Here is a 12,480-nt window from a genome sequence, read left to right on the forward strand (position 1 = left end):
CCTTTTCTCTTGATGAAATGTTTCCTGTTGCTTTCACACTTTTAAATGCATAGGCCCTATGTGGTAAATGTACAGTGCCTTCGGAAAGAATTCAGACCCCTTGACTTTTAACACTTTTAACTACAAACATTTTGTTACGTTACGGCCTTATTCTAATATATTTTTTTTTAAATGGCCCTTATTAATTTACACACAATACCCCATAATGTCAAAGATAACTTTTTTTGTTGCTAAAATGTAAAAAAAAATATTTTAAAAAATGAAATATTATATTTACATGAGTATTCAGAGCCTTTACTCAGTACTTTGTTGAAGCACCTTTGGCAGCGATTACAGCATCAAGTCTTCTTAGGTATGACGCTACAAGCTTGGCACACCTGTTTTTGGGGAGTTTCTCCCATTCTTCTCTGCAGATCCTCTTAWGCTCTGTCAGGTTGGATGGGAAGCGTTGCTGTTCAGTTATTTTCAGGTCTCTCCAGAGATGTTCGATYGGGTTCAAGTCCAGCTCAGGCTGGGCCACTCAAGGACATTCAGAGACTTGTCCCGAAGCCACTCCTGCATTGTTTTGGCTGTGTGCTTAGGGTCGTTGTCCTGTTGGAAGGTGAACCTTCGTGCCCAGTCTGAGGTCCTGAGCTCTCTGGAGTAGGTTTTCATCAAGGATCTCTCTGTACTTTGCTCCGTTCATCTTTCCCTCAATCCTGACTAGTCGCCCAGTCCCTGCCGCTGAAAAACCTCCCCACAGCATGATGCTGCCACCACCATGCTTCCCGATTGCTCAGTTTGGCCGGGCGGCCAGTTCTAGGAAGAATCCTGGTGGTTCCAAACTTCTTCCATTTAAGAAGGATGGAGCCCGCTGTGTATTTGGGGACCTTCAATGCAGTAGACATTTTTTGGTACCCTTCCCCAGATCTGTGCCTCAACACTATCCTACGGACAATTCTTTTGACCTCATCCCTTGGTTTTTGCTCTGACATGCACTGTCAACTGTGGGGCCTTATATAGACAGGTGTGTGCCTTTCCAAATCATGTCCAATCAATTGAATTTACCACAGGTGGACTCCAATCAAGTTATAGAAACATCTCAAGGATGATCAATGGAAACAGGATGCACCTGAGCTCAATTTCGAGTCTCATAGCAAAGGGTCTGAATACTTATGTAAATAAGGTATTTCTTWATTTTTTTTAAATAACAACCTGTTTTCCCTTTGTCATTATTGTATTGTGGGGGTATTGTGTGTAGATTGCTGAGTTTTTATTTTTTATTTAATCCATTTTAGAATAAGGCTGTAACGTTTCAAAAGGTGGAAAAAGTCGGAATACTTTTGGAAGGCACCATATATTCCATTTAATAGTAAAGTCATTAATAGCGTTTCATCATTCCATCCCGTACCATTTATTGCAACACGTAGACATTTCTGTTTCATGTTTGATAGGCCTACAACACATTTTCATTTAGCCAACCATTTCTTACCCTGCTCTGAGTAGGCAGTGCACTTTATAGTGCGCATGAACGTTCGCAAGACTCATGAGGTAGAAGTTCTGTTTGTTTAATTAAATATAKGGTTTCCTTTGTTCAWATTTTCCGGGTCATGTCAGAGTTCGGTGTGTCTGTGTCCTATATTTCTGTCATTTCTGTTGTGTGCATAGAACGCACTGATTGTTCCATGTATGYGTGGGTTTGAAAAATTATTAAATCTGATTAAGACGATTGTAACAATTGATGTGAAAATTGCCTTTTACATTGTAGAATCAGTTGATTGGTTGTAATTGCCAGTTGGGTAATTGTTTGGTCCTGGGAGCCAAGTTCGTATATAAATGTAGGCCTACCTGTTTGAGCTCCTGATTCCATGTGGTTTCTCCAGGAGAGGCTGCACAGTCTTGCCCTCTACCTGTGTCTGTTAAGATAGAGCCGGTTAAGCCTGATACAGGGACCGAGGTTATTTCTTTTGGGCTATTKCCCGTGTATATTTKGTAAATCTACTTGTATATTTGGTATGATATGGYGCTTTCACCATTGGATCATCAAGACCTGTAAATAAATCTACACTCTGAGCAGTCAAACTGCCTTGCCTTCWGCTGATTTCATGCCTGCTACAAGTAGACAAAATAWTGAAAATGGCTKTCTRGTAGCCTCAATAAATAGACAAAGTTGTTGCTTGTATATATATATTTTTTACTTGACTTGAAAAACGTGACTCAACTTGATTTGCTCTTAGAATGCACGACTTGGACTTGACTCGAGTCTTGACTTGAGACTCACACCTTGTGACTTGAGACTTGCTCGGGACTCGAATAATAGTGACTTGGTCCCAACTCTGCAGGTCCTACGGGCCCTGGTTTTGTCGCACCTGGACTTACTGTCCAGTCGTGTGAGTAGCTGCTGCCTTGGCAGCAGCTTATGGGGATCCTTAATAAATAGATGGATGACCCGGTCTCTCTCTTCTCTCCAGGTTGGAACGAGCTGCTGATTGCCTCCTTCTCTCACCGCTCCATCAGCGTGAAAGATGGCATCCTACTGGCCACCGGCCTGCATGTGCACAGGAACAGCGCCCACAGCGCTGGCGTGGGAGCCATCTTCGACAGGTAACAGGCACACACACACACACACACATACACACACACACACACGTGCCATGGACCTCGGTGAAGCACATAGAAGCAACCTTTTGCATGTTCATTTTCAAAGAGAAGGTCGTATACTGCAGGGAGAAAGATTGAAAAAAGGTGCCTCTGAATGATTAAAGCATTCTTCATTGGTTTAAACAATAAATGTCTAGTGTTTTTGTAATGGCCGTTTGTTTTATTTGATCATACACGCCGTCATATATACACTGGCTGTCATAGTTATCCGTTGAAGCATTGAAATGGTGGCCAATTATGCCTGATGCAGTTTACTGTTCATTTAAATGTCCGTTTCTCTTTGGAGTCCAGATGATTTGTTGAAATGAGTTGAATCATTTTCCTGACTGAAGGGAGTATTCATCTATTCTGTTTTACATTGGCAGATGTCAGTATTTTATTCAGTAGCATGGCACCTGTCTTGAGTAAAATCCTGCGCTCATCGCAGCTCTCAAGGAACAGGCGTGCCCACCCCAACTCAGTAGGGTCGCCACATCACATGGTGTGAATTCATTGTTTATTACACAGTAACTACTTTATGAATAGTTCATAAGCCGCAAGACTCCCAATTCCCACAGGAATTTAAGCATATCTTGGATTAACCGGTCGCAGGCTTTTGTTTCAGATTCATCACAATCTAGACATCCTTGTGGTCCAGTGAATGTTTTTTTTAATTTTTATTGACATTTCTCAATTCTCATGTTTTTATCCTCACTTCTCTTTTTTTGTTTGATTCATACAATATTATTTTCTTTGCATTCTTTTATGATTTATGCCAAATCGGTTGAATTTACATGATTAAACAGCCCTGATCATATTACTGCATTGTTCCTTTGATGCCTATTTATTACGCTCTTCGATTTTCCTATTCTTCTGTTCTACTGTCATTGGCTCATGCTAATACACATAACCCTTTTTGTGCTGATTTGGATAAACCAGTTACATTTATAATTTTTTAAATGATGCGTACTTACCAAGGAAGTTGTATATGATAATTATCGAGGGTACAATGAATGAACACTACAGTAGTTAAGTTAAGCAGAGGTCTTGGGTAATACTGCATAGAACTATTTATCTTGTTTCAATCTGACCCAATATGAACGTTTTCTCCTCTAGATCTTGTCTCTGCTCAAACGTCTCAGATCTATTTGTTGCTGTGTTACATTGTCATATCTTTTGTATTTTTGTCATTCCTCATGCTTTACTTCCTGTAGTTTTGGTGCTTTACTTCCTGTAGTTTTAGTGCCTTACTTCCTTTAGTTTTAGTGCTATCTAAAACCTTTTCATCAGGTCAAGTCTCCATCAACAAGAGCCTGTAGCCTGTTACTCCCATAAGTGGAACTGGGCACCAAAATGCACTGCAGAGTCTAACTTACCTGTTCCTCTGGGCCCAAACCAACACAGGGGGGACAATGTAATAACATTGTAACTGTGTAATAACATTGTAATAACACATTGTAATTGCATACACAGGGAGAGTGCGCACAATGCAGAGGTTGGGGCCATATTTGACAGGTAATGACATCACTACACACCCACCTTCCCCTATCAACAACGAACAAAACAAATAACGCCACCCCCCCAAAAAAAATAATCTTGGCCCAGTTGTTGAGAATGAGCGAATCTGGCAAAGAAAGTGCTGTAATATGCCCAGGAATAAAAGCGGGTCGTGTGTATCTTGTCCACACGTGTTTCAGTGAGTGTTGTGTTCTGTTTCTCCTCTTTTCTGTCGGACCTTAGGCTCGACTGGTCGCTGGCGCAGTGTCGACAAAACACAGGCTGCTTACTTTCCTCCCTTTTGTGTTCTTTACATTACCCAACATTATTGCGATGTGCCGTAGTCTATAAATACGTGGTGGTTTGGGCTATTGCTTTGTTGCAATTTCTATCATTTATAAGGTTATGTGTAGATTGTGTGTAAAGTGTAAATACAAAGTGTAAAGAGGATGTAAGACTTGTATCCCAGCCCCCCTGCCCTTGTTAATTTCTCTATATAACTGCTGCATCGTTGAGTGGAACTGTGGTGAACGCTAGAGAAGATGCTAACCCATCTCCTCCCGCTCTCTCGTCCCTCTGTCACACCTCCTTCTCCTCGACCCCGGTTGTAGAGTTCTCACTGAGCTGGTCAGTAAGATGAGAGACATGCAGATGGACAAGACCGAGCTCGGGTGCCTCCGAGCCATCATCCTCTTCAACCCAGGTAATTATTTCAGCTCGAATAATAATTTGAGACAAGATAAGCCATTTCGTCCCAAATATAGCATGATGTCAGGAAGAATCACACGTTAATTAATCTCAGTGCTATAATGCCGGTGTTTGTTCCTGCGTTCAGATGCCAAGGGCCTTTCCAGCTCCAGTGAAGTGGAATTGCTGAGGGAGAAGGTGTACGCATCGCTGGAGTCCTATTGTAAACAGAGATACCCCGACCAGCAGGGCAGGTACAAGAGAAACACACAGACATACTATAGCACTTACACACAATACTCCCACGTCACCGCCATGATTGACCTCACTCGTTCTCCCCCATCGCCCCAGGTTCGCTAAGCTCCTCCTCCGGCTGCCAGCGCTACGCTCCATTGGCCTGAAGTGCCTGGAGCACCTGTTCTTCTTCAAGCTGATTGGCGACACCCCTATCGACACGTTCCTCATGGAGATGCTGGAGGCGCCCCACCAGCTGACCTAGGAACCAGGTTCTGCTCTGGTCCATCAGGGGTTCTAGTTCTGGCACCCTGGTTCTGGGACTTCACCATGTCTGCTGGTTTTGACGTCCCGCTCACACAAACCCCACCAACCTTCTTCACTCATTAAATCCCCCCAAGCTGATACAGCTCCAAAAGACCATATGCTGTCAAAAACAAACACTTTTTCACAGTAGTGGTTAAGACACATGGATATATCTCATTTTTAACCATATATACAAGTTTTATCATGAGTTAGCTATCAGTTTGTAGCCTTCAGCTTTGAGTGTAAACGCTTCTGCGATATCCGGTAGACCTCTCAGCTTCTTGTGGGGTTCGTAGGTTATTCAGATACATTGCTGCACGCATAGATATGACGAGTGGCTTACTCTGTCTTTGGTTTTACTCTTGGGTTTACCCCAAACCCGTCATAATCAGGTGCGTAATATTTCAATCAAGTCTCCCAACTTTTCCAGCTTCTATTGGTCGGGACACAACCAACGGAGGCAGACGCGCCCCTCTCAGTTCACCAATCCGAATGTGATTTGAATACGATGCTTTATTCACGCTGAAATGCGCTGAATTTGTTTTGAAGTACTGTACTCATAAAAGGAGACATTTTTAAGGCATTGAAATCCAAGGAGGGGGCACTTTGATTGGCCCTTCTTAAAGCTCACACCAGGCTTTCAAAGAAAGAAGGTGACTTATAGGATGTTTTCTTTTGTTTCTTTGTGGCGTTTGGTCTTCAAGTCCCAACAAGGGCCATTGGGCACAGAAAGTGCAACCTTGTTCAAGAGCACTGCGCTCATTGGTGCTGTTGTAGATCTTTCTTTTGTTTCATACCCTATCCTTGCTAATGGTCATTTTTGCACTCTGTGAAACGTTACTGTGTAAGTAAACATTTAGCAGAAACCCTTCTGCCCATCTTTAAGAAACTGGGGGGCGACCACAACACACACGTCATCGAATGAACCTCTGCCCATCTTTCATCATATGTCTTCTTAAGAACCAATATGTTAATGAGGGTGCTTCGTTCTGTGAAATGGCCGTCCGTTCTAAGAAAGCCAGGATATCATTGGATATCTTGTTCTATTGGCTTACAATACCCCTACAAACCCCCCTTCTGAATCCTCCGCTTGTTTCTTTCCTTGCTTGCAGCCTCTTTCCGTTAACTTTTTACCACCTGTAAATAAGATGACACATCTACTCCTTCACTAGAGTACGATTGGGTAATCCCAATCTATGCATACAGTAGGGAAGACACAGGCGTTAGCGAGCATATTAATACCCACACACAACAAAAAGTATGTACCGATAGCACGAGCTACAGCTATTTTACACATTCAACATGTACTGTAAAAAAAACTTTAAGGGTTTTACCAATAGACTGGATTTTAAGCTTGAAAAACCCACCTAATTGTCACTGACTAGTAGGTTGCTAGTAGTTGTACTAGTAGTTGTGATGGTATTCTTTCGGGCCACTGTCGGCAGTGTCACGGGCAGGGCGATAGACCCTGCCCCCTTAGGCTGACCAGCTTCAGACGATACTTCCTGTTTAGCAGGCTTCAGCGGATGTAATGTGTGGTCTGCTTACACAAAGCTATGCACCAGGGGCTGATTCAGCTCCCCATAACAGAAATGGATGTCAACACATTAGATACAAACTATGAACAGAAATATAAAAAGAGCATCATTACACACAACGTAAGCAGTATCGGTGGATGCATAATGAATGAGACCATATACAGTGGCTTGCGAAAGTAGTCACCCCCCTTGGCATTTKTCCTATTTTGTTGCCTTACAACCTGGAATTAAAATTGATTTTTGGGGGGTTTGTATCATTTGATTTACACAACATGCCTACCACTTTGAAGATTAAAATATTTTTTCTAGTGAAACAAACAAGAAATAAGACAAAAAAACAGAACTGTTGAGCGTGCATAACTGTTCACCCCCCCCAAAGTCAATACTTTGTAAAGCCACCTTTTGCAGCAATTACAGCTGCAAGTCTCTTGGKGTATGTCTCTATAAGTTTGGCACATCTAGCCCCTGGGATTTTTGCCCATTCTTCAAGGCAAAACTGCTCCAGCTCCTTCAAGTTGGATGGGTTCAGCTGGTGTACAGCACTATTTAAGTCATACCACAGATTCTCTATTGGACTGAGGTCTTGGGCTTTGACTAGGCCATTCCAAGACATTTAAATGTTTCCCCTTAAACCACTCAAGTGTTCCTTTAGCATTATGCTTCGGGTCATTGCCCTGCTGGAAGGTGAACCTCTATCCCAGTCTCAAATCTCTGAAAGACTGAATCAAATCAAATGTATTTATATGGCCCTTCTTACATCAGCTGATATCTCAAAGTGCTGTACAGAAACCCAGCCTAAAACCCCAAACAGCAAGCAATGCAGGTGTAGAAGCACGGTGGCTAGGAAAAACTCCCTAGAAAGGCCAAAACCTAGGAAGAAACCTAGAGGAACCAGGCTATGAGGGGGGTGGCCAGTCCTCTTCTGRCTGTGCCGGGTGGAGATTATAACAGAACATGGCCAAGATGTTCAAATGTTCATAAATGACCAGCATGGTCAAATAATAATAATCACAGTAGTTGTCGAGGGTGCAACAAGTCAGCACCTCAGGAGTAAATGTCAGTTGGCTTTTCATAGTCGATCATTAAGAGTATCTCTACCGCTCCTGGGGTCTCTAGAGAGTTGAAAACAGCAGGTCTGGGACAGGTAGCACGTCCGGTGAACAGGTCAGGGTTCCATAGCCGCAGACAGAACAGTTGAAACTGGAGCAGCAGCACGGTCAGGTGGACTGGGGACAGCAAGGAGTCATCATGCCAGGTAGTCCTGAGGCATGGTCCTAGGGCTCAGGTCCTCCGAGAGAGAGAAAGAAAGAGAGAAGAGAGAGCACACTTAAATTCACACAGGACACCGGATAAGACAGGAGAAGTACTCCAGATATAACAAACTGACCCTAGCCCCCGACACATAAACTACTGCAGCATAAATACTGGAGGCTGAGACAGGAGGGGTCAGGAGACACTGTGGCCCCATCCGATGATACCCCCGGACAGGGCCAAACAGGAAGGATATAACCCCACCCACTTTGCCAAAGCACAGCCCCCATACCACTAGAGGGATATCTTCAACCACCAACTTACCATCCTGAGACAAGGCCGAGTACAGCCCACAAAGAAACAGGAACAGGTTTCCCTCAAGAATTTCCCTGTATTTAGCGCTACCCATCATTCCTTCAATTCTGACCAGTTGATGCTGCCACCATGGGGATGGTGTACTCAGGTCCCTGATCTGTTTGGAGAGCTCTTTGGTCTTCATGGTACCGCTTGCTTGGTGGTACCCCTTGCTTAGTGGTGTTGCAGACTCTGGGGCCTTTCAGAACAGGTGTATATATATTGAGATCATGTGACACTTAGATTGCACACAGGTGGACTTTATTGAACTAATTATGTGTCTTATGAAGGTAATTGGTTGCACCAGATCTTATTTAGGGGCTTCATARCAAAGGGGGTGTATACATATGCACCCACCACTTTTCCGTTTATAATTTTTTGAAACAAGTAATYTTTTTTCATTTCACTTCACCAATTTGGACTATTTTGTGTATGTCCATTACATGAAATTAAATTACAGGTTGTAATGCAACAAAATAGAAAAAACGCCAAGGGGAATGAATACTTTTGCAAGGCACTGTAGGTATCCCTTTCCATATTGTGGCCATAAAAAGATTTAGATGGGTGATTTCTGAAGTGTATTTAGAGATTGGTATTATTTACCATTCAGAAATGATGATGAAGAATAGAAGTTGCTGTATCACCTTACTGGACAGTAGTTCAGCTGTCCTAAACTGGGTGCTACTCATATGGTCTTACAATTATAGACATGCTTGTTTACACCAGAGGAGGCTGGTGGGAGGAGCTATAGGAGGATGGGCTTATTGTAATGGCTGCAACAGAATAAATGGAACGGAGTAAAGCATATTTGGTACCATTCCATGAATTCCATTCCAGCCATTGCAATGAGCCTGTCCTCCTATAGCACCTCCCACCAGCCTCCTCTGGTTTACACCAACGCAGACACAGTACAAACACAAGGCTAAGAGTGTGCAAGTACACACACACTTCACCTTTTTTGGTCTTGAAACCGATGGCTACTTAAAATTGGATTCCCACTCAGCTGTACTCTTTTCAGCCGATCCCCTAGATTTACTTGCTGTCAGCCCTTTCTGGTGAGAGGAACACCTCCCCCATGTAATATATGGATATGGAGGATTATACCTGTGTGTCCTACTCCAAGCCTGTGAACAAGCAATAGGAGCACTGTAGACTATTTACATACCTGTTGGTTTATGCATGTCTATACATGTGAAAATGCTCTGTTCCTCAGTGTCCAGATTGTGAATGTACAGAGGAGAGGTGCGGTTGCTTGTTGACGCACCACGGTTTCAGAGTGGAACCTCAGGGTAGACTATCTTATGTGTGCATCCCCAGTGTGAACCATGATCTGGTCACACCTCCACGATGCTGGCAACAGCCCTTTCTGCAATTCCCTCATGTTTTTATGGAGCTTCCTCAGTTTAATGTGATCTCCCATTTCTTTAACACTAGAAAGTCCTGGCCTCGAGGGACCAAACGAGTCATTTTGACTCCAACATTCTAAGTCTAACAAGTACATTTCATATATGCTATCGGATAAATAATATTTTGGTTGTGTTTATGGATGTCTTGTGTAACATCAGAATACGAAAAAATTATAATTTCAAAGAACAAAATACAATTTTCGTTAGTTTATGTTACTGTAGGCTATCTGTTGCCTAATGTTCAAGTGTGGAGCTCATGGAACAGTGGTTATTATTGGGAAATGTGATATTTTGAAATGGAGCTAATTCTGGATACTATATCGAAAACAAAATGCCTGTGTGACTCTGTAGGAGGATTTGAAAAAGTCACTTTTTGGCACTCTGAAAAAGACATGTCCTTTTAAAACTGCGTATAACACACATTCTGTTTGTGATATTGAAATGATAAAATATGTGTGTTAAACAGACTTATTTAGGAAAAGTCAAGGACAGACTTTAAAATTGGCAGAGATATTTCAATTTAAAATTCATATTAAGTCAAAATTACTCACTTGCCTCTTCTAGTGCTAAAACAGTGCATTTAAAGTGAATCCCTTGCTATGCTGTGTTTTATCCTATAAAATGCAGTTTTGCTATGAGCAGAGATTATTTAGTACAGTATACATATAACAGCTCTATGCAAATTATACAGGTTTTATAAGCTAAGCATTTTCAAGTTGTTCAGGCAGACAGTTTATCAGAAGATGGTCCAAGTAATTTTTTTTWTTTTTTATGTATTCTGATATGTCACTGTGTTGATATGTAGCTATGTTGATATGTCATGATGTTGACTGCATACAATGAAGCCTTGTTCTGGTTATACCAGCAAGCTCGGGTCTGCTGCAGCATGGAGAGAGGTTTTCAACAAAACAACAAGATGCACAGAATAGCAAGGCGCAAGCGAAGSGGTGTAAATTGGCAAACACGTTCTTCCTCTTCCCTTGCCAACGGAGTGCAATGGCCATTTGGTATTACTTGATGGCAGTGCGGCTGCGGTCGTCGCCCTTGGAGACAGACCGCCGGCGTGCGGCCCAAAGATGCGTGTCCTTCGTGACCGCGTGCACTCAAGGCAGACGCCTGGACCTTTGATTACGTTCAGTATCTCCAACTTACTTTTGAAATCACTTGCTTTAAATAAATAAAAAATGCTTCTTTATTAAAACTGGGGCTGTGAAGCTGTCATGTATTGGTATGTAGCGGGGCGCAATACTTATTTACATAGACACCCTGGAGCAAAGGCCCTCTGCAATGATCTAAACACCCCATGCGGTTGGCTGGTTTGCGCCACCCATGTGATGATGCAACACTGCCAAACAGGTGCGAAGGCCAGTGTTGATGCTGTGCCATGCTGAGGGGTGTGCTTTGTCACTAAAGGCCCCTTATAAGAAGGGTGTCACAGCAAGGGGGGAGGGCCAGTGGCCCCTATGGTGCTAATGCTATACATTGGTGCTTTTTTTAAGGGTCAACCTTGCTTTGATTGCCAAGAGGGCAGAGTTACAAGCTAGGAACGTGCACAGATCATTCTGCTTTTTGGATCACGGTTCTATCTTCCATGTCCAGCGCAAACAGGAGTGTTTACGTCGAAAGATATGTGTTGGGACACTGCAGCAAACCTTGGCTTCGGCTGAGAAAAAAAGTGGAGCCAATGCATGGACTCCAAAGGTGCGCGCTGAAATCACGCCTCTGGATAGTGTCCCATTACATGGAATGAACTTGAGGGGAGGGCCAACTCAACATGGTAGACGCCACTCTTTATAGGAGGGAGGTCGTGCTCTCCAGTTGAAAGAATGCTTTCAAAGTTGGAGAGGTGTTTAGGGTGGGGCACTTTGACTTGATCAGATGATGATTTGTTGATCAAGAAAAGCTGTTTTCTTTTTAATTAGATCTAGAGATGTCCTGTCATTGACTCCCACCACAATACACTGCTTCTTTGTCTGTGTTTGACTCTTTCCCATGACCACGCTGTTCATCTTTCTGTATTCAGGAGTATTAAACAAATGCAAAAACTTCATCACCTGGGTTTCCTTTTTCTCATGTTAATTCTTTGTCTAGTTTTTATCTCTGACTCCAGCATACATGTGCAAAYTATAGACTTTTGTGTGTTTTGGGGATGGAAAGCAACAACAACAAATTGTCATTCGGAATCTGTTTCTGTTTGTTGTATCATTTCCAAGTAAAGGTTTTAATACTGTACCATGCTTTTCAGTGCATGTTTCAAAAGAAGCATTCAAAGAACAATGTGGAACATTTGACTTGTTGGAAGCTTGACAACCATGTACTATTAGACTACATTTTTATTGTATTTAGATAAATTATACATTCTGATCTTCTGAGTTGATATAAATCAGTGTAAGCATTTTCCCCAACCTTCATACATAAAACAACTTGTTGTCCAATAAATGTAATGTCCCGATTGGCCTTTTGTATTCCCCATGCCAAGAAATCGGATGGTATGGTCCTCAGTCCAGCAGGACCCCCGGGCCTCGAGTGCCCAGTGGCGCTGTAGTTTAGCCATGAATCCACCAGAGGGAGCGCCGACCTGTGTCCTT

At 42.7% G+C, this 12,480-nt stretch overlaps 1 protein-coding gene across 2 annotated transcripts in view; it reads left to right on the forward strand.

The window, feature by feature from the left end:
- The window catches only part of LOC111955045 (retinoic acid receptor RXR-beta-A), a 35,050-nt gene extending 23,108 nt beyond the window's left edge, over positions 1-11,942 (forward strand). For both annotated transcript variants that reach the window (XM_023975084.2, XM_023975085.2), the window contains exons 9-13: positions 2,451-2,583; positions 4,093-4,134; positions 4,728-4,819; positions 4,952-5,057; positions 5,155-11,942. In XM_023975084.2, the coding sequence (XP_023830852.1) occupies positions 2,451-2,583; positions 4,093-4,134; positions 4,728-4,819; positions 4,952-5,057; positions 5,155-5,302 (521 nt within the window). In that variant the 3' untranslated portion in view covers positions 5,303-11,942. The remainder of the gene's footprint in view (positions 1-2,450; positions 2,584-4,092; positions 4,135-4,727; positions 4,820-4,951; positions 5,058-5,154) is intronic.
- Positions 11,943-12,480: the final 538 nt, after the last annotated feature.

This window comes from Salvelinus sp. IW2-2015, linkage group LG30 (assembly GCF_002910315.2).
Source record: "Salvelinus sp. IW2-2015 linkage group LG30, ASM291031v2, whole genome shotgun sequence".
Taxonomy (NCBI): Eukaryota; Metazoa; Chordata; class Actinopteri; order Salmoniformes; family Salmonidae; genus Salvelinus; species Salvelinus sp. IW2-2015.